Source organism: Theropithecus gelada, chromosome 10 (assembly GCF_003255815.1).
Source record: "Theropithecus gelada isolate Dixy chromosome 10, Tgel_1.0, whole genome shotgun sequence".
Taxonomy (NCBI): domain Eukaryota; kingdom Metazoa; phylum Chordata; class Mammalia; order Primates; family Cercopithecidae; genus Theropithecus; species Theropithecus gelada.
This window is the reverse complement of record NC_037678.1, coordinates 75025092-75047620: the sequence shown is the minus strand read 5'-3', so window position 1 is coordinate 75047620 and position 22529 is coordinate 75025092. Positions and strand designations below refer to the sequence as shown.

Genomic DNA, 22529 nt, shown 5'->3' with positions numbered 1-22529 from the left:
GGTCATGAAGATTTTCACCTATGTTTTCTTCTGAGAGTTTTATCGTTTTACTTATATATGTTTCTGGCATCTCTTCCTTTTGGACTCAGGTCTGTGGTACCCCTTAGACACTCCCTGACCAGGGGCACTCCATGGTTGAGGGCCTGCCTTTTTGGATATGGTACACTCAGCACACATTGAGCTCATGTTTGTGGGGTATGTGTTCCACAGGGCTCTCACACTACCTGTCAAACCTCGACTTGCCCTGCACCTCCCCACTCCAACTCTGAACCTCAACTCTGAACCCCTAAAGACCTCACCCCTCTCTTAGTCACTAAGGGGTTTGCTGAATGCCTGGTGGCACATATCTTCAGTTCTAGGTCCTGAGAAATGGGCTCTCACAAGCTATAAAAAACAAGGCAAGGACAGAGATAGCTCTGGGGTAGCTACAGGAACCTCAAAGGAGAAGTTCCAGCTGGAAGTCAAATTCATGCTGCACCTTGAAGGCTGATTAAGGTTTCAGTAGACAAAGATTATTTGTGGTGGAGATAGAGCTGGGCAGCTAGGAAGCCCGTGAGCAGACAGAACTGCCCCCAGAATGGGTCTGTGGAGAGCAGGGAATGGGGACAGAGCTGGGGGCAGGAAATGAGGACCTTTCACATCTCACAGGCAATGGGGAGCCACAGAAGGTTTTTGAGCAGGGGAGTGACTATTAAAGGCAGCACTTTGGCAAGTTCAGTAAAGCCCCATTATGGCCTATAGTTAGTAAGGCAGGTGGTAGGAGACACGCCTCAGGAAGAAACCATCTTTCTGGCTGGGTGTCTTGGAGTGAGTCACTGGGCATCTCTGAGCTCCAGTTCCTGTTGGTTTGGGTGGTAGGGAGGGGGCAGGGAAGTGGGGAAGAGGGAGAAACAGCTGTTCATCTGCCTTAGGGTGGTATCCTTGAGGGGCTGGGAAAGCAGAACTTGGGGTAGGGCCAAAGGACACACAAGCTTTTCTGAGGCAGGCCACCAAGTGAGGGCATTCCTGGGCACAGCCTGAGCTGGGAACGTGGCCTCCTGGCTCTCTGCTGGTGGCTGACTCAGAGGTCCTTAAGAGCCCTACTCTCTTGTTGGGTTGGCCAGCAGAGGAGGTGGGGACACAGGCTTGGACTCCCAGCAGGTGCTGGGGCTGAAGTGCCCAGAGGTGTCCCTGGAGGCCCCTGTGTGCCCAGCCAGTGCGGTGCGCACCACCCTCTTAGGCAACAGGAACAACACAAGAACCTGCTATGGGCTTCTTGCCCGAGCTTCTCCTACTGGCCTCATTCTTCCCACCAGGTAAGCTTTGCAGGCCTAGTGCCTGTCTTCCAGGGCCCAGCCTTCGTAAGTCCAGCCCTTGGCTGATTAGACTATGCCTGGGTTACAGGTTTGGTTGCTGAGGTCAAGGGAGGGTCCAGTAGGGCAGTGGCCGGGAGCTGGGCAGGAAGCTATGATCTGTCTTGGAGCCACCCTACCAAACCTCTGAGCAGCCTCGGGCAGTGGACTGACCCCGGGGGCACTGAGAAGGGCTGCTCTAAGTGTGCATTTCTTGGGGTAGGGCAGAGTTTGGGAGCCCGTCTGGAGCACCTTCCCTGGGGCAGTTCTCTGGGCTCTGTGGCACCCTGAGGCCTGTAACACCCTCCTCTCTGTCCCCCTGCCATTCTTCCCCCAGGCCAGGCCTCATGGGGCGTCTCCAGTCCCCAGGATGTGCAGGGTGTGAAGGGGTCTTGCCTGCTTATCCCCTGCATCTTCAGCTTCCCTGCCGACGTGGAGGTGCCTGATGGCATCACGACCATCTGGTATTACGACTACTCGGGCCGACGGCAGGTGGCAAGCCACTCAGCGGACCCCAAGCTGGTGGAGGCCCACTTCCGCGGCCGCGCCGAGTTCGTGGGGAACCCCGAGCACAAAGTGTGCAACCTGCTGCTGAAGGACCTACAGCCCGAGGACTCTGGCTCCTACAACTTCCGCTTCGAGATCAGTGAGGGCAACCGCTGGTCAGATGTGAAAGGCACCTTGGTCACAGTGACAGGTGATAAGTAGGGTGGCCTGGCTGCTCCCCGGGAGGAATTCCCAAGCTGCTTCTGGACCCCTTGGCTCTCAGCCCCAGCCCTTGTGCTGACTCTAAGCCCAGCCAGTCTCAGCCTCCGTTCCAGCCCCGGCGTAGGCCCAGGCCTGGTTCTCCCTTGTTTTCACCCAAGTGGGGCTGGAGTAGAAAGCGCCTATCCTGGCCGGGCGCGGTGGCTCAAGCCTGTAATCCCAGCACTTTGGGAGGCCGAGACGGGCGGATCACGAGGTCAGGAGATCGAGACCATCCTGGCGAACACCGTGAAACCCCGTCTCTACTAAAAAATACAAAAAACTAGCCGGGCGAGGTGGCGGGTGCCTGTAGTCCCAGCTACTCGGGAGGCTGAGGCAGGAGAATGGCGTAAACCTGGGAGGCGGAGCTTGCAATGAGCTGAGATCCGGCCACTGCACTCCAGCCCGGGCTACAGAGCGAGACTCCGTCTCAAAAAAAAAATAAAAAAAAAAAAAAGAAAGCGCCTATCCTTTCCTTCCCCTAAAAGCCCCCTCCCCAGGGCTCTCTCCTCAGCTGGGGTTTCCAGGGCAAGGGATCTCAGGGGTGGTGAAAGGGGGTCCTGAGCACTGCTGTCTGTGTCTTCAGAGGAGCCCAGGGTTCCCACCATCACCTCCCCGGTGGAGCTTCTCGAGGGCGCAGAGGTGGACTTCAACTGCTCCACCCCCTACGCATGCCTGCAAGAGCAGGTCAGACTGCAATGGCAAGGCCAGGACCCTGCTCGCTCTGTCACCTTCAACAGCCAGAAGTTTGAGCCCACCGGCGTCAGCCAGCTCCAGACCCTCCACATGGCCATGTCCTGGCAGGACCACGGCCGGATCCTGCGCTGCCAGGTCTCCGTGGCCAATCATAGGGCCCACAGCGAGATTCACCTCCAAGTGAAGTGTGAGTTGTCCGGGGACACACCCTTGTGGCTGAGCACATCTGTGGCTCCCTGACAAAACCCAGCCCCTCTCCAGCCCACAGAAACGGAACCTTTGCTCCTGACACAAAAGCAGGCTGCACCTGGGCCTCCAGGGTAGGGCAAGTGGAGAGACACTGCTGAGCCCCGAGGGCTTCGTTAAATGGTTCCCTTCCACCTCCTACTGCTTCGAAGGGGCTTGTCCTTGAGGCCAGGCTGGGCAGAGAAAGGGAGACACAAAGGGTTGGGGAACAGGAGCTCCCACGCAGCTTCAGGGTTGGCAGCAAGCGTCCTGGGATTTCCCCCGCGCTGGAGGATGCTGCGCAGGTAGGGTTTATCCCTTTCCTGCCTTAAGCCTTCTCATGACCATGGGGACCAGGGTGTCACGCAGGCATGGCTATGAGTCAGTGGGAAGAAAGCCCGGGTTTCCATTGGTTATGCATCTTCCATCTCAAATGGGGCAGCCTATTCTAGGACAATCGCTGCTCACAGGCATCTGGCTGCTGGCTCCACCCAAACACTAGCTGTGAAAACTTCAGGCAAGTTCCTTGCCTCCCAGAGCCTCTGTTTTCTCATGTCTATGGTGAAGATAACAATAGATAGTTCCTGTCTCATAGATTTATGTGAAAAATTAAAGGAGATGGGCTGGGTGCGGTGGCTCACACCGGTAATCCCATCCCTTTGGGAGGCCGAGGCAGATGGATCACTTGAGGCCAGGGGTTCAAGACCAGCTTGGCCAACATGGTGAAATCCCGTCTCTACTAAAAATATAAAAATTAGCCAGGTGTGGTGGCGTGTGTCTGTCATCCCAGTTACTAGGGAGGCTGAGGCAGGAGGATTGCTTGAACCCAGGAGGCGGAGTTGCATTGAGTCGTGATTATGCCACTGCCCTCCAGCCTGGGTGACAGAGCGAGACTATGTCTCAAAACAACAACAACAACAAAAAGCAAATAAAGGAGATGACCCAGGTAAGGTATTTAGAAGAGTGTCTGGCACATATTAAACACTTGAGACCGGATACAGTGGCTCACACCTGTAACCCCAGTGCTTTGGGAGGCCAAGGTGGGAGAATGGCTTGAGGCAAGGAGTTCGAGACCAGCCTGGGCAACATAGTGAGACCCTGTCTCTACAAAAAATTAAAAAGCAAAAATTAGCCGGATGTGGTGGTTTGCACCTGTAGTCCCAGCTCCTTGGGAGCCTGAGGCAGGAGGATCACTTGAGCCCAGGAGTTTCAGGCTACAGTGAGCTACGATTGTGCCTCTGCACTCCAGCTTGGGTGACTGAGCCAGACCCTGTTTCTAAAAAAATAAGAATAAAACACTTGAATACACAGAGAGAGCCTTTGGAACAAGATTTCAGGAAATGCAGTTTCTTTGCATTGTTGGCCTCCTGACAAACTGGGTAACTATTTTCAGAACTCGTTTGATGCTGCCTTTGGCCCCCTCCCACTAGGTGGTTGGTCCCTTACCAACAGCTTCCACAGGCCACTAAAGCTAGCAGCGAGGTACCCATGGCCCTGTGTGTGGAGCTCGCCTCAAATGGAGGAGGGGCAATGGACAGCATTGGGAAGCAGAAAACTACAGCTGGTGGGGCAGGCTGGACACTGGGCCAAGCATCACATGATCAGCTCTCAATGGCATAGGAATGCGTCAGGCACAGGGGGCAGGAAAGGGATGGACATGGGCGGACAGAGCGTGCCCTGGGTGGGGACTGAAGGGGACTGCTGTTTTATCTGGGCATACTTCCTCAGGACAGAGCTTTGAAAGGGGGACAAGAAGAAGTGTGCCATCCCCTGCCTCCCCAAGCACCTTACCCGATACCCCCCACTGTGCCTTTCAGATGCCCCCAAGGGTGTGAAGATCCTCCTCAGCCCCTCGGGGAGAAACATCCTTCCAGGTGAGCCAGTCACACTCACCTGCCAGGTGAACAGCAGCTACCCTGCAGTCAGTTCCATTAAGTGGCTCAAGGATGGGGTGCACCTCCAAACCAAGACTGGTGTGCTGCACCTGCCCCAGGCAGCATGGAGTGATGCTGGCGTCTACACCTGCCAAGCTGAGAATGGTGTGGGCTCTTTGGTCTCACCCCCCATCAGCCTCCACATCTTCAGTGAGTTCTTGGGAAGGTTGTGTATTGGCCAGAGAATAGGGAGGGGCTCAGGCCTCAGGGACAGAGAGGCGACAGGGCAGGGCAGAGCCAGCAACTGGCATAACCCGGTGCTTCCTGGATGCATGTGTGGAGTCCCAGCCTTGCCTTACCATGAGACAGGTGACAATACCCCCACGAAGGGTGGGATATCAGGGGGTCCTGGTGAGCCAGACAAACAGATGCAGAGCACTCCGGGAGGCTCCACTGTAGTGGCAGGTGGGTGGTGTAGGATGTGCAGAGATGGAGGCTGATTGGCTGAGACCTGGGGACTATGTGGGGCTGGGGCTGGAAGTTGGCTAGGATCCCCCATCACTCCCTGTGCTGCCCTTGCAGTGGCTGAGGTCCAGGTGAGCCCAGCAGGTCCCATCCTGGAGAACCAGACAGTGACGCTAGTCTGCAACACACCCAGCGAGGCACCCAGTGATCTCCACTACAGCTGGTATAAGAACCATGTCCCGCTGGAGGACGCCCACTCCCATATCCTCCGGCTGCATTCCGTCACTAGGGCTGATACTGGCTTCTACTTCTGTGAGGTGCAGAACGCCCATGGCAGCGAGCGGTCAGGCCCTGTCGGCGTGCTAGTCAACCGTAAGTGGCCAGGGTGGGGTGGCACTGGACACAGTCAGAGCAGGGCCAGACAGTGGAGCCCCAAGGAAAGGTTGGGGTCCTGGGCATGGGAACTTCAAGGCCACTTACCTGGAGGTGGCCCTGAGCTCACGTCCCAGCTCTGCACACCTGGGCAAGGTTTTGACCTCCCTCCTATTTTATAAAAACTTTTTATTTGGAAGTTTAAACTTATGAAAAGTTGCAGAGAAAGACCAAGAATGATTATATACCTTTAACCTAGATTTCCCATTTATTAACATTTTGGCATATTTGCTTTATCTTTCTCGCTGTCTACACAGACACACACACGTACATACATATATATAAATGTATGGCTATAGACTTGCATATACGCATGTGTACATATATGGGCACTTGTGTGTATGCACATCCACTCTATGTGGACATGGGCACATATACATATATGCACACTCGCTATATATACATATGAATATGTTATCTATCTATGTATCTACCTACATATTTATATTCCTGTAGCTGCAGACATGATGCTCTTTACCGCTAAATTCCTAAGATCATTCTCTTACATAACCACAATGCAATGATCATGATCAGGAAATTTAGCATTGATGGAAGACTTTTTTTTTTTAAGATGGAGTCTGGCTCTGTTGCCCAGGCTGGAGTGCAATGGTGCGATCTTGCCTCACTGCAACCTCCACCTCTGGGGCTCAAGCGATTCTCCTCCTGCCTCAGCCTCCCAAGTAGCTGGTATTACAGTCACCCACCATCCTGCCTGGCTAATTTTTCTGTTTTTGTAGAGACAGAGTTTCACCATGTTGGCCAGGATGGTCTTGAACTCCTGACCTCAGGTGATCCACCTGCCTCGACCTCCCAAAGTACTGGGATTACAGGTGTGAGCCACTACACCCAGCTGATAGAAGACTATTATCTAAGCTATAATCATTTTACCAATGGACCTAATACTGTCTTTTGTAGCCATCCTTTTTCTGGTCCAGAATATAATCACAGTTCACTCACTGCATTGGGTCATTGTATCTCTTTATTCTCTATTAGTCTGGGACTGTTCCTCAGTCTTTCCTTGTCGTTCTTGACATTGAAACTTGCAGAGTTCAGGCCGGCTTTTCTGAGGGGGTCCCTCACTCCACATTTGCCTGACTTGAATGGCCTGAGACCATGCCCTCTGGCGGGAGGCTGCGGACGGACATGCTGCTCTGCCCTGTCAGGAGGCACTCCCTGGCAGCTTGTCCCATTGCTGATGACGCTCACTTTGATCACCTGGCTAAGGTGCTGTCCCTCACCAGATCTCTCTATTAGTTTTCTCATCTTTGAAGTGGGGCTCCTATCCCCACTTGCAGGGTGGCCTTGAGCACTGCCTGGGACAGCAGAGTGATGTGCCCAGCCAAGGACAAAAGTGTGTTCAGCAGGTGCTCAGGCGCTTTGGGATCACCCCCTTCTCCCATGGCATTGTAGGACAAAGGGGTGCAGAGGTCACCGGTTGTATCGGGGTATCCAGGGAATGAGGATGACAGACCCGCCTCTCTTCTCCACACAGACCCGCCTCTCACCCCAGTCCTGACAGCCTTCCTGGAGACCCAGGCGGGACTTGTGGGCATCCTTCACTGCTCTGTGGTCAGTGAGCCCCTGGCCACACTGGTGCTGTCACACAGGGGTCATATCCTGGCCTCCACCTCCGGGGACAGTGATCACAGCCCACGCTTCAGTGGTACCTCTGGTCCCAACTCCCTGCGCCTGGAGATCCGAGACCTGGAGGACGCTGACAGTGGGGAGTACAAGTGCTCAGCCACCAACTCCCTTGGAAATGCAACCTCCACCCTGGACTTCCATGCCAATGGTAAGACGGGCACTGGCAGCCAGGGAGAGTGGAGGGAGCCTGAGGAGGAGCCTGCTCCAGCCCGTTCCTTCTAGAAGCCTAGTGGACTCAACTGCAGGACTGAGCTAGCTGGCTAGGTTACATGAAAGGGGCTGTGCAGTGACCCAACCTCAGAGCTTCCTGAAAATCAAGGCAAAAAGGGAAACACAACAGGTCGCATCATTCCTTTGCGTATACACTGACTCTAAACGTGGAGAGTCCCTCAGAAGCATTCATTATTTTTTAATTATGAAACTTTGGGAGCAGGCTCTATGCTAGCAGTCAGATGTGGGAAGTCAGATAGAAAAATAGGGTTTTCTGGCTGGGCGCAGTGGCTCACACCTATCCCAGCGCTTTGGGAGGCCAAGGTGGGTGGATCACGAGGTCAAGAGATCGAGACCATCCTGGCCAACATGGTGAAACCTCATCTCTACTAAAAATACAAAAATTAGCTGGGCATGGTGGCGAGTGCCTGTAGTCCCAGCTACCTGGGAGGCTGAGGCAGGAGAATCGCTTGAACCTGGGAGGCGGAGGTTGCAGTGAGCCAAGATTGTGCCACTGCACTCCAGCTGGGGCGACACGAGTGAGACTATCTCAAAAAAAAAAAAAAGAAAAGAAAAGTAGGGTCTTCCAACTTTCGGTATGTGCACTGTCCTTCCCTCCTCCTGAGGCCATGGTAGCTAATTGATCAAGCCAGATTTTTGTTTTTGTTTTTTGAGATAGGGTGCTTCTCTGTTGCCTAGGCAATGGTATGTTCATGGCTCACTGCAGCCTCAAACTCCTGGGCTCAAGCCATCCTCCCATCTCAGCCTCCCAAGTAGCTGAGACCACAGGCCCATGTCACCACACCCAGCTAATAAAAAAAAAAAAATTGTGACCAGGCACGGTGGCTCATGCCTGTAATCCCAGCACTTTGGGAGGCCGAGGCAGGCGGATCACCCGAGGTCAGGAGCTCGAGATCAGCCTGGCCAACATGGTAAAACCCCGTTTCTACTAAAAGCACAAAAATTAGCCAGGTGTGGTGGCATGCACCTGTGGTCCCAGCTACTAGGGAGGCTGAGGCAGGAGAATTGCTTGAACCTGGGAGGCAGTGGTTGTAGTGAGCTGAGATCACACCGCAGAACTCCAGCCTGGGTGACAGAGCAAGACTCCGTCTCAAAAAAAAAAAAAAAAAAAAAAAAAAAGCTGGCCACAGTGGCTCACACCTGTAATCCCAGCACTTTGGGAGGCTGAGGCGGGTGGATCACCAGAGGTCAGGAGTTCCAGATCAGCCTGGCTAACATGGTGAAACCCTGTCTCTACTAAATGTATAACATTAACTGAGTGTGGTGGCACTCCTGTAATCCTAGCTACTTGGGAGGCTGAGGCAGGAGAATCACTTACTTGAACCCAGGAGGCAGAGGTTGCAGTGAACCAGGATCATACCACAAAATTCCAGCCTGGGAGACAGTGCGAGACTTCTCAAAAAAAAAAAAAATTGTTTGAAATGGAGTCTCACTATGTTGCCCAGGCTGGTCTGGAACTCCTGGCCTCAAATGATCCTTCTGCCTCAGTCTCCCAAAGTGCTAAGATTACAGGCATGAGCTACCATGTCCAGTCAAGCCAGGTGTTGGACATAAGCCTGGGCTCTGGCTCTGAATCTTCAACCACGCTGCAGCCAGCTACTACCAATAGATCTGATTTGGCATTCCAGGGTAAACCCTCCTGATCCACCACAAAGCCCAGAGCTACCTACACTAGTGTGGGGGAAAGGAGAACCCTGGAGGGCTTTTTGTATAGGGCAGCATGGGGGGGTGGAGACGCGGGACCCTTCCCAGCCTCTTCCTCTCCCTGCAGCCGCCCGTCTCCTCATCAGCCCGGCAGCCGAGGTGGTGGAAGGACAGGCAGTGACACTGAGCTGCAGAAGCGGCCTGAGCCCCACGCCTGATGCGCGCTTCTCCTGGTACCTGAATGGAGCCCTGCTTCACGAGGGGCCCAGCAGCAGCCTCCTGCTCCCCGCGGCCTCCAGCACTGACGCCGGCTCATACCATTGCTGGGCCCGGGATGGCCACAGTGCCAGTGGCCCCTCTTCGCCAGCCATCCTCACTGTGCTCTGTGAGCAGCCACCACCTGCTGCAGCCTCCTGCCGGGACCCACCAACCACCCCACCTCCTCCTCCTCCAACAAGCCCCCCAACCCTGTCCTGCCCTGCCCTGCCCCAGGGTTTACATCAGGAGGCCTGGGTCACAGGCCTGGCCACGATGGGCCTCTCTACCTGGGGCTGAAGTTTAGGAAATGAGGCTGGGGCCTTCTCTACCTCTCCACGTCTTTACCTTCCAATCCCAGCCCTGTGGGCTCCTCTGTCCCAACCTCAAGCTAAGCATGGGCACCACATCCATGCTCTGTCCTCATGGGTGAGCCCTGGGACACCACACTCCTCTGTTTGTGCACATGCCCCACAGGCTGCGCTGGGCTCCCATAGGCACCAAGGCAAAGCCCCTCAGCACAGGGACAGATGGCCCCTCTGCATCCGCCAAGAGGGGAGGCTCCATATGAGACCAAGGGCCTGATTCCAGAGGCTTCCCTTGACACGCATGTGCCGGAGCCACATCCCAGAACTGTCAGAGGGTAGTCGCCTCTGCAAGGTTTTCTGGTGTCTGAGTGAGATCACATGGGGGCCGCGGCTGATGGCTCTCTTTTGGCCACCTGTCTCCAGAAGCCTTCAGGAAGAGGCCATTCTATGCATTCGCTAGTATCACAGGATCTGGCTTGGAGATCAGAGATAAGCTGCAGGGCAGACCTTGAGGGGAGGCTCGTGGTAAGGCATTAGGTGCAGGGTGGGAGCAGAGAGCACGACCCCCAGGGACTGCTAGGTGGACACCCTGCTCAGCAGCAGATGGCACTTACGCAAGGTGGCAGTCAGCCCATACGGCACCTTTGTTTGAGCTAGAAAATGGTGCTCCTTCTTCTGGGAAGACTCAGTCAGCATCAGGGCCCAGCCTAGCTTGAGGAGCATGAGCTGAGTTCCACCCACCCTGGTCTGGCTGCCCTTGTGCAGTGCACAGTCTGCACAGCTGTTTGGGGCAGCCCTAGGGATCTGCCTTTGTCCAATGTATTCTGGGAGCCTAGCCAGGCTTGTGGGGCCCTGGCAGCGACCGTGGGATGAGTGCCCATGTTCTTCCTCCCTGCAGACCCCCCTCGCCAACCAACGTTCACCACCAGGCTGGACCTCGATGCCGCTGGGGCCGGGGCTGGACGGCAAGGCCTCCTTTTGTGCCGTGTGGACAGCGACCCCCCCGCCAGGCTGCAGCTGCTCCACAAGGACCGTGTTGTGGCCACTTCCCTGCCGTCAGGGGGTGGCTGCAGCACCTGTGGGGGCTGTTCCCCACGCATGAAGGTCACCAAAGCCCCCAACTTGCTGCGCGTGGAGATTCACAACCCTTTGCTGGAGGAGGAGGGCTTGTACCTCTGTGAGGCCAGCAATGCCCTGGGCAACGCCTCCGCCTCAGCCACCTTCAATGGCCAGGGTGAGTTGGGCAGGGAATGGGCGGCCTGGGGACAGGGGCTGGAGTTCTGGACTGTTCTGCTCCCGGGAGGATCTAATCAGGCAAAACCACTCTGTGCAGCTGTGGGGGCCCCTCGCTGGCCTCCTCCACATTCAGGAAGAGCAGAGCTGCTCCTTCCCATGATCTCTGTTCAGGCCAGGGACAGGCGACACAGTGCACAGCTGGTCTCTGAGGAAGGACTCCCCAGCTGGGATAGTTGGGCTGCCTTGTCCTCCTTCCCCATACTGCAACCCTCTCTGCCCAGAGCCCGCACAGTCCCCAGGGCCCAGTTCTCCCAGGCTGCCCTGTGAACTGGCTCGCTTTTCTCCCCAACCCTGTGGGCACCCCAGGGGGCCTCCTTCCTATTCCTTCCAGACGAGTGGCTGGACCCCTGACTCCTGGGGGCAGGGGGTGGTCAGTGAGCCTGTGCTGCCTGCTCTCCAGCCACTGTCCTGGTCATTGCACCATCACACACGCTTCAGGAGGGCACAGAAGCCAACCTGACTTGCAACGTGAGCCGGGAAGCTGCCGGCAGCCCTGCCAACTTCTCCTGGTTCCGAAATGGGGTGCTGTGGGCCCAGGGTCCCCTGGAGACTGTGACACTGCTGCCCGTGGCCAGAACTGATGCTGCCCTTTACGCCTGCCGCATCCTCACCGAGGCTGGCGCCCAACTCTCCACTCCTGTGCTCCTGAGTGTACTCTGTGGGTGACTAGCATGGGCAGCCTGGGGACTTGGAGGGTGGAGGGGTGGTCTGGGGAGAACCAGGGGTTGGGCTGGGGTTTGGGGAGGGAAGAATGTGGCTTAGGCTGTGTGTGTGGCAGGAGGTGGGGGACATAGTGTGGCAGTTGTAATGTGGTGAGCTAGGCTGCATGGCCTCAGCTCACTCTGTTCCTGCAGATCCCCCGGACCCTCCAAAGCTGTCAGCCCTCCTAGACATTGGCCAGGGCCACATGGCTGTGTTTGTCTGCACTGTGGACAGCCGCCCCCTGGCCCGGCTGGCCCTGTTCCATGGGGAGCACCTCCTGGCCACTAGCCTGGGTCCCCAGGTCCCATCCCGTGGTCGGCTCCAGGCTAAGGCTGAGGCCAACTCCCTGAAGTTAGAGGTCCGACAATTGGGCCTTGGGGACTCTGGCAACTACCGCTGTGAGGCCACAAATGTTCTTGGATCAGCCAACACCTCACTCTTCTTCCAGGTCCGAGGTGAGTGTCAGTCTTCTGAAGATATGGTAGACTCTGATGCCCTGGGGGCTACTCTGGTCAGACTTTGGGCTGGGTCTTGTGAATTTTATGCAGAAATGTGTCTTTTTCAGTCCTGGTAAGGGCAGTTCCCAGCCAGCCAGCAGAAGGCCTCCCTTTGCTAGATATTTTCACCTGTAATAACTGCAGCAGCCACTAGGAGGCAGTGGCAATTCACAAGGTGGCTTGCTTGGTGGGAGCTCTTTCTGAAATAACTTACTTTGTGATCATAAAATTTTGTTACATAGTAAACATTCTCAAAAATATATATATTTATATTATGCATATATGTTTATGTATGATATATACACATACAAATATACATTATGCATATTCTTATGCACAATATATTCATATTTATTTATATACACATATACGTGTGTGTGTGTGTGTGTGTATATATATGTATATATAGTCTCTATAAAAATCCTCCCTCAGGCTGGGTACCATGTTTCACGCCTGTAATCCCAGCACTTTGGGAGGCTGAGGCAGGTGGATCACTTGAGGTCAGGAGTTCAAGACCAGCCTGGCCAACACAGTACTAAAATTACAAAAATTAGCCAGGTGTGGTGGTGGGCATTTGTCATCCCAGTTACTCGGGAGGCTGAGGCAGGAGAATCATTTGAACCTGGGAGATGGAGGTTGCAGTGAGCTGAAATTGCACTTCACTCTGGCCTGGATGACAGAGTGAGACTCCGTCTTAAAACAAATACAAAAACAAAACAAAATTCTCCCTAAACAAATAAACCAGGACAAAGGAAAGATAATACCCATAATGCAAAGGTCAAAGGAACACACATGCTTCTTCCACCACGGTGACCGACAGCACCAATTTTGGGACATTTACTTTGAGCCTTGGTTCTGTGTATCTTTTCTTACTTAGCATACCTATTTCGCAGGGAGAAATTGAAGGTTCGAGTTTTAGGAGCTTTTCCCCAGTTGCATGACCCTGCTGGCTGTGGTCTCAGGCGTGGTCTGTGCTCTTGCTTAGCATTCCAGCTGTCCCTCCATCTCACTCCCTGCATCCTGGGGTTCTCCTGCTTCAGACCCAGGGGCCACCGAGGAGCTGCCCTTTGCCTGGTCCCAAGTTCCTGTGCTCCAGTGGCCTGGAGTCTGGATGTAGGGCCGGCCTGTTGAGGGTGCTCAAGGTCACATAGCTGCTAACATTCCCTTCCAAGCCCTCGGTCACCCATGCTGAGTCCATCTCCTAGTTAGGACAATGGCCCCGGGATGATCTAAATCCCTCCCTTTTCAGTGCTTTATGGGTTGAACCAACATTTGTCAGGAGCTAACACATGCAGGCACAGTGCCTGGAACTGGGGTCACAGGTCACACAAGTCCAGTGCCCATGAGGCTTACGCTTTGGTAGGCGAGATATGACTGACACAGTAAAACCATCCCACCAGGTGGTGGGAGGTAAATGCCAGCATGGAACCTGTGCAGGAGAGTGGGGAGCAGGAGGAGCAAGGCATGGGGCTGAGTGGGCCCTGGCGGTGGTCTGGAAGGGGGCTGCGGCTCCAACTCACGGAGTTGGGTTGTGTAGTCCTAGGTGGACACGCACATGGTCCCAGACTGTGGGAGGTGTGGTGGAGAGCCCTCACCTGCTCTTGGTTTTCCCCTGCAGGAGCCTGGGTCCAGGTGTCACCATCACCTGAGCTCCAAGAGGGCCAGGCTGTGGTCCTGAGCTGCCAGGTACCCACAGGAGTCCCGGAGGGGACCTCATATCGTTGGTTTCGGGATGGCCAGCCCCTCCAGGAGTCGACCTCGGCCACGCTCCGCTTTGCAGCCATAACTTTGACACAAGCTGGGGCCTATCATTGCCAAGCCCAGGCCCCAGGCTCAGCCACCACGAGCCTAGCTGCACCTGTCAGCCTCCACGTGTCCTGTAAGGACTTTTATCCCGTCCATGTGTTGGGGAAGGAATGCAGTCCCCTGGTCCTGGGCTCTGTCACGTGACAGGGCCCTGGATGAGGGACCCCCTGACTGGGTCCTGACCACTCCCCACCCTGTGTAGATGCCCCACGCCAGGTCACACTCACTACCCTGATGGACACAGGCCCTGGGCGACTGGGCCTCCTCCTGTGCCGTGTCGACAGTGACCCTCCGGCCCAGCTGCGGCTGCTCCATGGGGACCGCCTCGTGGCCTCCACCCTACAAGGTGTGGGGGGACCTGAAAGCAGCTCTCCCAGGTTGCAGGCGGCTGTGGCCCCCAACACACTGCGTCTGGAGATCCATGGGGCGATGCTGGAGGATGAGGGTGTCTACACCTGTGAGGCCTCCAACACCCTGGGCCAGGCCTCGGCCTCAGCTGACTTCGACGCTCAAGGTCTGTGTGTGTGTGTGTGTGTGTGTGTGTGTGTGTGTCTTCTTTAAAAGAGGAGAGGAGGTGGGACAGGGTTCTAGAAGCCTGGAGGCGTAGGAATAATCCCCATTCCCACCCTTCCTAACGGTGGTGGACTCCAGACTTGAGTTTCATGGGAGAACCTTTTTTAAACACCAAATTTTACATGCATGCCCAGTGGATAGAACTAAAGAGGGAATTTCAGGAGAAAGTGCAGCAGGGGAGGGGAGGTCTGCGGTCTCCCCATTTGCCCCCAGCCATGGTCAGGGAGGGGCTCAGGGCCTTCCAGGACTCTGCGGAACTCCACTGGGGACCACTCAGGAGCCAGTGGGCTATTCCCAAGCTCGACCTCTGAGCCCCATTTATAGGTGGGCCACCTGGGGCTCCCAGAGGCCAAGGGGCTCCCCAGCAGTAAGGGCAGCTCACCCACATGGAGACAGGTGGCTTGCTATACACAGCCTCGAGACCGTCGCTGGTGTCCTGTGCTCTCCCTCTCCCCAGCTGTGAATGTGCAGGTGTGGCCCGGGACCACTGTGCGGGAGGGGCAGCTGGTGAACCTGACCTGCCTTGTGTGGACCACTCACCCGGCCCAGCTCACCTACACATGGTACCAGGATGGGCAGCAGCGCCTGGATGGCCGCTCCATCCCCCTGCCCAACGTCACAGTCAGGGATGCCACCTCCTACCGCTGTGGTGTGGGCCCCCCTGGTCAGGCACCCCGCCTCTCCAGACCTATCACCTTGGACGTCCTCTGTGAGTCTGGCTGGATGCAGGGTGGGGCTGGCAGGAGTGACAGCAGCCCACAGGGATCAGGGCATGGCCAGAACCCCACAGGTGTCCAGTGGGGAACTTAGTACCCAGTAGCTAGTGGAGAACTGGGCAAGGAGCATTAGAGTAGGGGGCACTGGGGTGAGTCCTGTCTGGGCAGAGGAGCAGTGCCTCAGATTGGGTGGTTGGGAGCCATTGGGGTGGGGAGCCAGGGCCCTCCTGAGTTTGAATGCCACCTGCAAACTGGCCTCCTGCAGGCTGCCGCCTGTGACTCCTTGTAAGCCTCTCATGCCCTGCAGACGCGCCCCGCAACCTGCGCCTGACTTACCTCCTGGAGAGCCGTGGTGGGCAGATGGCCCTGGTACTGTGCACTGTGGACAGCCGCCCGCCTGCCCAACTGGCCCTCAGCCACGCCGGTCACCTCTTGGCCTCCTCGACAGCAGCCTCTGTCCCCAACACTCTGCGCCTGGAGCTGCGGGAGCCACAGCCCAGTGACGAGGGTTTCTATAGCTGCTCTGCCCGCAGCCCTCTGGGCCAGGCCAACACGTCCCTGGAGCTGCGGCTGGAGGGTGAGGCAGGGCCCAGGCCAAGCCCACTGAGATGGAAACCCACTGTGGTGTCTGGCTGGGCCCAGCTGATCCTGGCCTCCTTCACACAGGTGTGCGGGTGATCCTGGCTCCAGAGGCTACTGTGCCTGAAGGTGCCCCCATCACAGTGACCTGTGAGGACCCTGCTGCCCGCCCACCCACCCTCTATGCCTGGTACCACAATGGTCGTTGGCTGCAGGAGGGGCCAGCTGCCTCGCTCTCATTCCCGGTGGCCACAAGAGCTCATGCAGGCGCCTACTCTTGCCAGGCCCAGGATGCCCAGGGCACCCGCAGCTCCCGTCCTGCTGCCCTGCAAGTCCTCTGTGAGCAGGGGGTCCTTGGCCAGGGCTGCCCAGGAGGAGGGTGCTGGAGGGTGCTCTGGGCTCTGGTGGGGGTGGGCACAGGACTGCAGTGGGCCCAGGAATGGGCAGTTGGGGAATGAGGACATAGGTGCTGGAGAAAGAGACAGTCCTATAAGCCCTGCCTGGAGTACTCTGCCCATAGGACTCCTGGGAAGGTGTCACTTCTAGGAAGTGGCCGTTGGTCCAGAGGCTTCAACCTGGCCAATCCCAGGCAACTGGGCAATACGCAGTGCAGGGTGCCTAAGCAAGGCCCCCATCTGTGCCCTGCCTGCCCACAGATGCCCCTCAGGACGCTGTCCTGTCCTCCTTCCGGGACTCCAGGGCCAGATCCATGGCTGTGATACAGTGCACTGTGGACAGTGAGCCACCTGCTGAGCTGGCCCTATCTCATGATGGCAAGGTGCTGGCCACGAGCAGCGGGGTCCATAGCTTGGCATCAGGGACAGGCCATGTCCAGGTGGCCCGAAATGCCCTACGGCTGCAGGTGCAAGAGGTGCCCGCAGGTGATGACACCTATGTTTGCACAGCCCAAAACTTGCTGGGCTCAATCAGCACCATTGGGCGGTTGCAGGTAGAAGGTGAGTGGGAGAGGGGGAGGAGGAGGGGCTCTGATGCTGTCAGGTCCAAGTCTATGAGAGGGGCTGGAGCTCCCACTAGAGCGGGCTGTCTGGTCTGAGAAAGCCCTGCCTTGAGAAGCCTAATCTGATGGAGGAGGCACAGCTCCCACTGGAGGGGGCACAGTTCCACCTTGGAAAGCCCAATCCCAAGTCAGACTGAGACCTTGCCACAATGTGCAGCGGCCCCTCAGAGGTCCACCCAGAGGCTCCAACCCCCGAGGCCTACAGATCTCCAACCACCTATCTATCCTCCACCCGCAGGTGCACGCGTGGTGGCGGAGCCTGGCCTGGACGTGCCTGAGGGCGCTGCCCTGAACCTCAGCTGCCGCCTCCTGGGTGGCCCTGGGCCTATGGGCAACTCCACCTTTGCATGGTTCTGGAATGACCGGCGGCTGCACGTGGACCCTGTGCCCACTCTCGCCTTCACCCACGTGGCTCGTGCTCAAGCTGGGATGTACCACTGCCTGGCTGAGCTCCCCACTGGGGCTGCTGCCTCCACTCCGGTCATGCTCCGTGTGCTCTGTGAGTGTGAACTTCCTCCCCTGCCTTAGTCTCCCCATACCTCACACGCCCACCTCAGTTCTTCCTCCTCTTCTGTCTGCCAAGAGTGAAGACTTCGTGGATATTGAGTTCTGGGTTGGAATCCTGGCTCTCCTGCTGTCTGGTTGTGTGATCTTATAAAATGGGGAATACATCATTCACCTCATCTTGCAAGTAGTATAAGAAATAAATGGATGGGCACGGGGGCTCATGCCTGTAATCCCAGCACTTTGAGAGGCTGAGGTGGGTGGATCACTTGAGGCCCGGAGTTCGAGACTAGCCTGGTCAATATGGCAAAACTCCGTCTCTACTAAAAATACAAAAATTAGCACGGCATGATGGCACACACCTGTAATCCCAGCTATTCAGGAGGCTGAGGCAAGAGACTCGCTTGAACCTGGGAGGTGGAAGTTGCAGTGAGCCAAGATCACCACAGCACACTCCAGCCTGGGTGACAGACTGAGACTCTGTCTCAAAAAAAAAAAAAAAGAAAGAAAGAAAGAAAGAAAAAAAAAAGAGAAAACCAAAAGAAATAAAGCATGCTGAGTGTCTGGCACACAATAGACCCTCATCAGTCTTGGTCTCCCACTCCAGCCTTCACCAAAGCCTACACTGTGTCAGTCAGCTATTGCTACATAATAAGCCACCCAAAAACTTACTGTTTCAAACAAAAGCCATGTTATTTGCTCAATTCTGTGGGCTTGGCTCAGCTGGGGAGTTCTTCTGTTGTTCACACCTCATGTGGCTGCCGTTGTCCAGTGGTCTCAGATGACTGCACACTCGTGGCTGCCGGTTGGGCCACATGTGCCCAGCAGGCTGGCCTGGGCTTCCCACATTGTTGTGTTCCAACAAGCAGAAGAGAAGCTACAAGGTCTCTTGAGGTCTGGCTCTGAAGTTGCACAATGTCACTTCTTTCTTCAGTTGATCAAACTGAGTCACAGATGCAAGGACTGAGGAAATAGGTTCTGCATCTTAATGGGAGGAGCAGCAAAGTCACTGTGCATGGGTGCAGGGAGGGAGGAATTTGTGGTCATTTTCTGCAATCACCACACTCCCTTCCTCTCACAGACCCTCCCAAGACGCCCACCATGATGGTCTTCGTGGAGCCTGAGAATGGCCTCCGGGGCATCCTGGATTGTCGAGTGGACAGCGAGCCCCTTGCCAGCCTGACTCTCCACCTTGGCAGTCGACTGGTGGCCTCCAGTCAGCCTCAGGGTGCCCCTGCAGAGCCACACATCCATGTCCTGGCTTCCCCCAATGCCCTGAGGGTGGACTTGAAGGCACTGAGGCCCAGCGACCAAGGGGAATACGTGTGTTCTGCCTCAAATGCTCTGGGCTCTGCCTCTACCTCCACCTACTTTGGGGTCAGAGGTAAGGGGAGGGGGCTCCATCTCCCAGGCCACTCTGCACAAAAGCCCAGTTCTTAGGCCCAAAGGCTTCCTTCCCCGTATCCCTTCTACTGCAGCATAACTTGCCTGTCTACTCTAAACTGATTGCTAGGGGCTTCCTTGTATGAAGAGATAAAGCAGAAGTTAGAAGGTTTCATCTTGGGTGGGTCCCCTTGGAAGGAAGCACTGGGGGCCTGCAGCTGTGGCTGCCCTGAGTCCCCCTCTGTGTTCCAGCCCTGCACCGCCTGCACCAGTTCCAGCAGCTGCTCTGGGTCCTGGGAGTGCTCGTGGGCCTCCTGCTCCTGCTGTTGGGCCTGGGGGCCTACTACACCTGGAGGTAGGTCTGGAGCCAGGGGTGGGCCAGAAGATTGGGGTAAGGCAGCCCAGCTCATCTTCCCCCCAAATTCCCCCAGGTCCTTTAGGACCTCCTATCAAGTTCACAGGCTGCCTACTTCTCAGACTGCCCCTCCAAATTGGGAATCCCCTCTAGAATTGCCCCTGAATCCTCCTTGCTGTAGTTTTCTTCTTTCCTCCTCTCTGCCCTGGCTGTGCTAAAGCAAGGGCTAGGGAGGAAGACAGAGGAAGCACCCACTCTCCACCACTCTGGCGGTCTGGAGCCAGCCTGTGGGGAGTGGGAGAGGAATGGGGGTAGCAGGTGGGGAGGGGAAAGGCTCTCTGAGTCTACTCTGGGCCTTGCAGAAGGAGGCGTGTTTATAAGCAGAGCATGGGCGAGAATTCGGTGGAGATGACTTTTCAGAAAGAGACCACGCAGGTATCCATTCAACACACGCGGGCAGATACAATACCCAGCTAACCCACAGTGCCGACTGGCATCTGGAGACTGCTGTCATTTATGGGATGGTGCCTGGGACCAAGGGGAGGTTGGGGAGAGCATGCAGGGAACCAGGAGCCCCTCAGGAGATAGGAGAGCCCTGTTCTGCTTGGGGCAGAGAGAATCTCTCTGTCTGCTGGTGGCTGGCTTAGAGGACTAGGGGAGACTTCCTGGACTTAGCAGCATCCCCTCCATTTCCAAGACACATGTTCTGACTCCCTCACCTTTGATCTGAAGCCTCTTCCCCACTCCCGAGCCTGCCCATCACCTGGGCAGAAGTGAAAGTCAGTTTCTCCTCCCCTGTGGTGTGTCCCTTCTGCAGCTGATTCACCTGGTGGGCCAGGGCTCCAAGTCACACTTCCAGCCATGCACACTCCCACCAATCCTCTTGGGACCCTACCTAAGGCTGGGGGCCTGGGAGCCTTCCCTGGCTCCCAGAGGCCTCCTGTAACCAGGGTTTTCTCTTTGGGAAGCTCATTGATCCTGATGCAGCCACATGTGAGACCTCATCCTGTGCCCCACCCCTGGGCTGACCAGTGGTGTTACCTGCCCTCCAGAGGAGAAGGTGGCCAGCATCTGTTATGACTCCAGCCTGTGAATGTGAATGAGGCAGCATTGGGTCCTGCCTGCCTCTATGAAAACAGCTCTGTGACATCTGACTTTTAATGACCTGGCCCCAAGCCTCTTGCCCCCCCACCCCACAAAAATGGGTGGTGAGAGGTCTACCCAGGAGGGTGTTGACCCTGGAGGACACTGAAGAGCACCGAGCTGATCATGATGACCACTTCTCTCACTCTCTCTTCTCTGGATCTCCTCCCTTCTCTCCATTTCTCCCGCAAAGGAAGCCCTGCCCTTTCACATCCTTCTCCTCGAAAGCCACCCTGGACTTTGATTGGATTACAGCATCCTCAGAGGCTCGCCAAGGCACTCTGTATTCAGCAGAGTATCAGCCAGTCTGCTCTAACAAGAGACCAAATACAGTGGCTTCAACATGATAGAATTTTATTTTTCTCTCCCATGCTAGTCTGGCTGTTACGATGGTTTAAGATGATGGGGCTCAGGATCCTTCTATCTTCCTTTTATCTATCCCTAAAATGTTGCCTTTGATTGTGAGGCTCACCATTGTCCTGCTCTGTCCACATGCCCTCCAGCCAGAAGAGGGAAGAGTGGAGGTAGAAGCACACCCATGCCCATGGTGAACCCAACCCAGAAGCTACACAGGACTTTTCCACTCACTTCCCATTGGCTGGAGTATTGTCACATGGCTACTCCAAGCTACAAGGGAGACTGGGAAATGTAGTTTTTATTTTGAGTACAGAGGCCATTTGGAATTGGACTTCCAAAGGACTCCCAACTGTGGGCTCAGCCCTGGGACTTTTGACATTGTTGGGAATGCCATCAGCAGGCCATGTTTTGTCTCAGTGCCTATCTACTGAGGGCCTGGGTGTGCCCCTGGCCATTCTGGTCATGGGCTTCCTGGAAGAGATGATCACTCTCACACTAAGACTGAGGAAATAAAAAAGGTTTGGTGTTTTCCTAGGGAGAGAGTGAGCCAGGCAGTGGAGTTGCCTAAGAAGACATCCTTGTGCCAGATTTGGCCCCTGAAAGAAGAGATGCCTTCATTCCCCCCCACCCTCACCACCACCCGTACCCCCAGTGGCTGGGTACTGCCTTACTGGCACTTACAAGAGTGGAGGGCAGACACAGATGTCGTCAGCATCCTTGTTCCTGCTCCAGATGCATCCCTGTCCATGGCTGAGTGAGCTCCTGTCCTTTTCCTGGAGGCCCTGTGTCGGGCTGTTAAAGAGAACGAGTTACCAAGAAGGACTGACGTGCCCCTGCGAATCAGGGACCAAGAGGAGAGAACTCTGGAGTGGGCTAGTGACTCCCCTGCAGCCTGGTGGAAATGGTGGGAGGAGCTAAGAGCCCTGTGCTCTAGGATTTGGGTTGAAAAACAGAGAGAGAAGTGGGAGTTGGCACAGGAGCTAACAGGCTGGGAGGCAGTTGGGGGCCAGGTGAACTTTGTGTAGCAGAGGCCCCACCCTCCCTCATTCCAGGCCCTTTCATTTTCATGCTCCATTGCCAGACTCTTGCTGGGAGCCTGTCCAGAATGTCCTCCCAATAAAACTCCATCCTATGACGCAACTGGAGTGAGTCTCTTTCTTGCAACCCAAACAGCTGGGCTAGAACACAGAGGAGTCTCAAGTTAGTGGGGTTTATTCTTAGACACCATCTGTAGGAGGGGGCCAGGGGCTGCAAGTTACATGACATTTATCACAAATTACCTTATGCTGAAGTGATTTATGTCCCTTTCTGTTCCTTGAGGCTCCATGTGTTGCTCACATTTGCCACCCACGATGACCAGCCCCGTGCGTGGCACGCAGCAGGTGGGCATGTGAACTAAGCATTTGTCTTGTCTACATTGCTGACAATGGGGAGGGTGGAGAACATGGACTGAATCCAGAGGTGGGACAGGGAGAGAGCAAGCCAAATGCAGCCAGATGTTTGGGGGCTATCTGGGGAAGAGAGGGTGAGGGGAGGATCATAAGCAGCCGCTGAAGCTGCGGCTACTGGGGGATTTGGGAATAGCCGGCTTGGGAGTCTTCATCTGCTTCCGTGTACTTCCAAGGGGACATATGTCCATCTTGGATCGCAGGGTTCTCAGAGGGATTTGTTGTGTTCGCTTCCAGTGGTCTGAGGCCTCCTGAGACTTTTTGTACATTTAATTGAAGTGTAACATACAGAAAAGTTTACAC

At 55.7% G+C, this 22529-nt stretch overlaps 1 protein-coding gene across 2 annotated transcripts; it reads left to right on the top strand.

The window, feature by feature from the left end:
* Positions 1 to 1246: 1246 nt before the first annotated feature.
* SIGLEC1 (sialic acid binding Ig like lectin 1) lies at positions 1247 to 21918 on the top strand. Of its 2 annotated transcripts, XM_025399554.1 has the most exons (21): positions 1247 to 1295; positions 1669 to 2028; positions 2662 to 2958; positions 4814 to 5080; positions 5453 to 5707; positions 7260 to 7559; positions 9414 to 9671; positions 10748 to 11083; positions 11546 to 11803; positions 12000 to 12302; positions 13963 to 14223; positions 14353 to 14664; positions 15181 to 15432; positions 15747 to 16016; positions 16106 to 16357; positions 16675 to 16974; positions 17275 to 17535; positions 18622 to 18924; positions 19176 to 19278; positions 19641 to 19713; positions 20247 to 21918. In XM_025399554.1, exons 1-21 carry the CDS (start codon positions 1247 to 1249, stop codon positions 20304 to 20306), a joined length of 5130 nt encoding a protein of 1709 aa, XP_025255339.1. In that variant the 3' UTR covers positions 20307 to 21918. The 2 variants fall into 2 exon arrangements, with proteins under 2 accessions (XP_025255339.1, XP_025255341.1); XM_025399556.1 differs by lacking the exon at positions 19641 to 19713.
* Positions 21919 to 22529: the final 611 nt, after the last annotated feature.

Bases quoted from the DNA above. Each gene is read 5' to 3' on its own strand.
- SIGLEC1 (XM_025399554.1), top strand. From the start codon at position 1,247: ATGGGCTTCTTGCCCGAGCTTCTCCTACTGGCCTCATTCTTCCCACCA. The intron at 5,708-7,259 runs GTAAGTGGCCAG...TTCTCCACACAG, and splicing joins TGTCGGCGTGCTAGTCAACC to ACCCGCCTCTCACCCCAGTC. The intron at 9,672-10,747 runs GTGAGCAGCCAC...TCCTCCCTGCAG, and splicing joins AGCCATCCTCACTGTGCTCT to ACCCCCCTCGCCAACCAACG.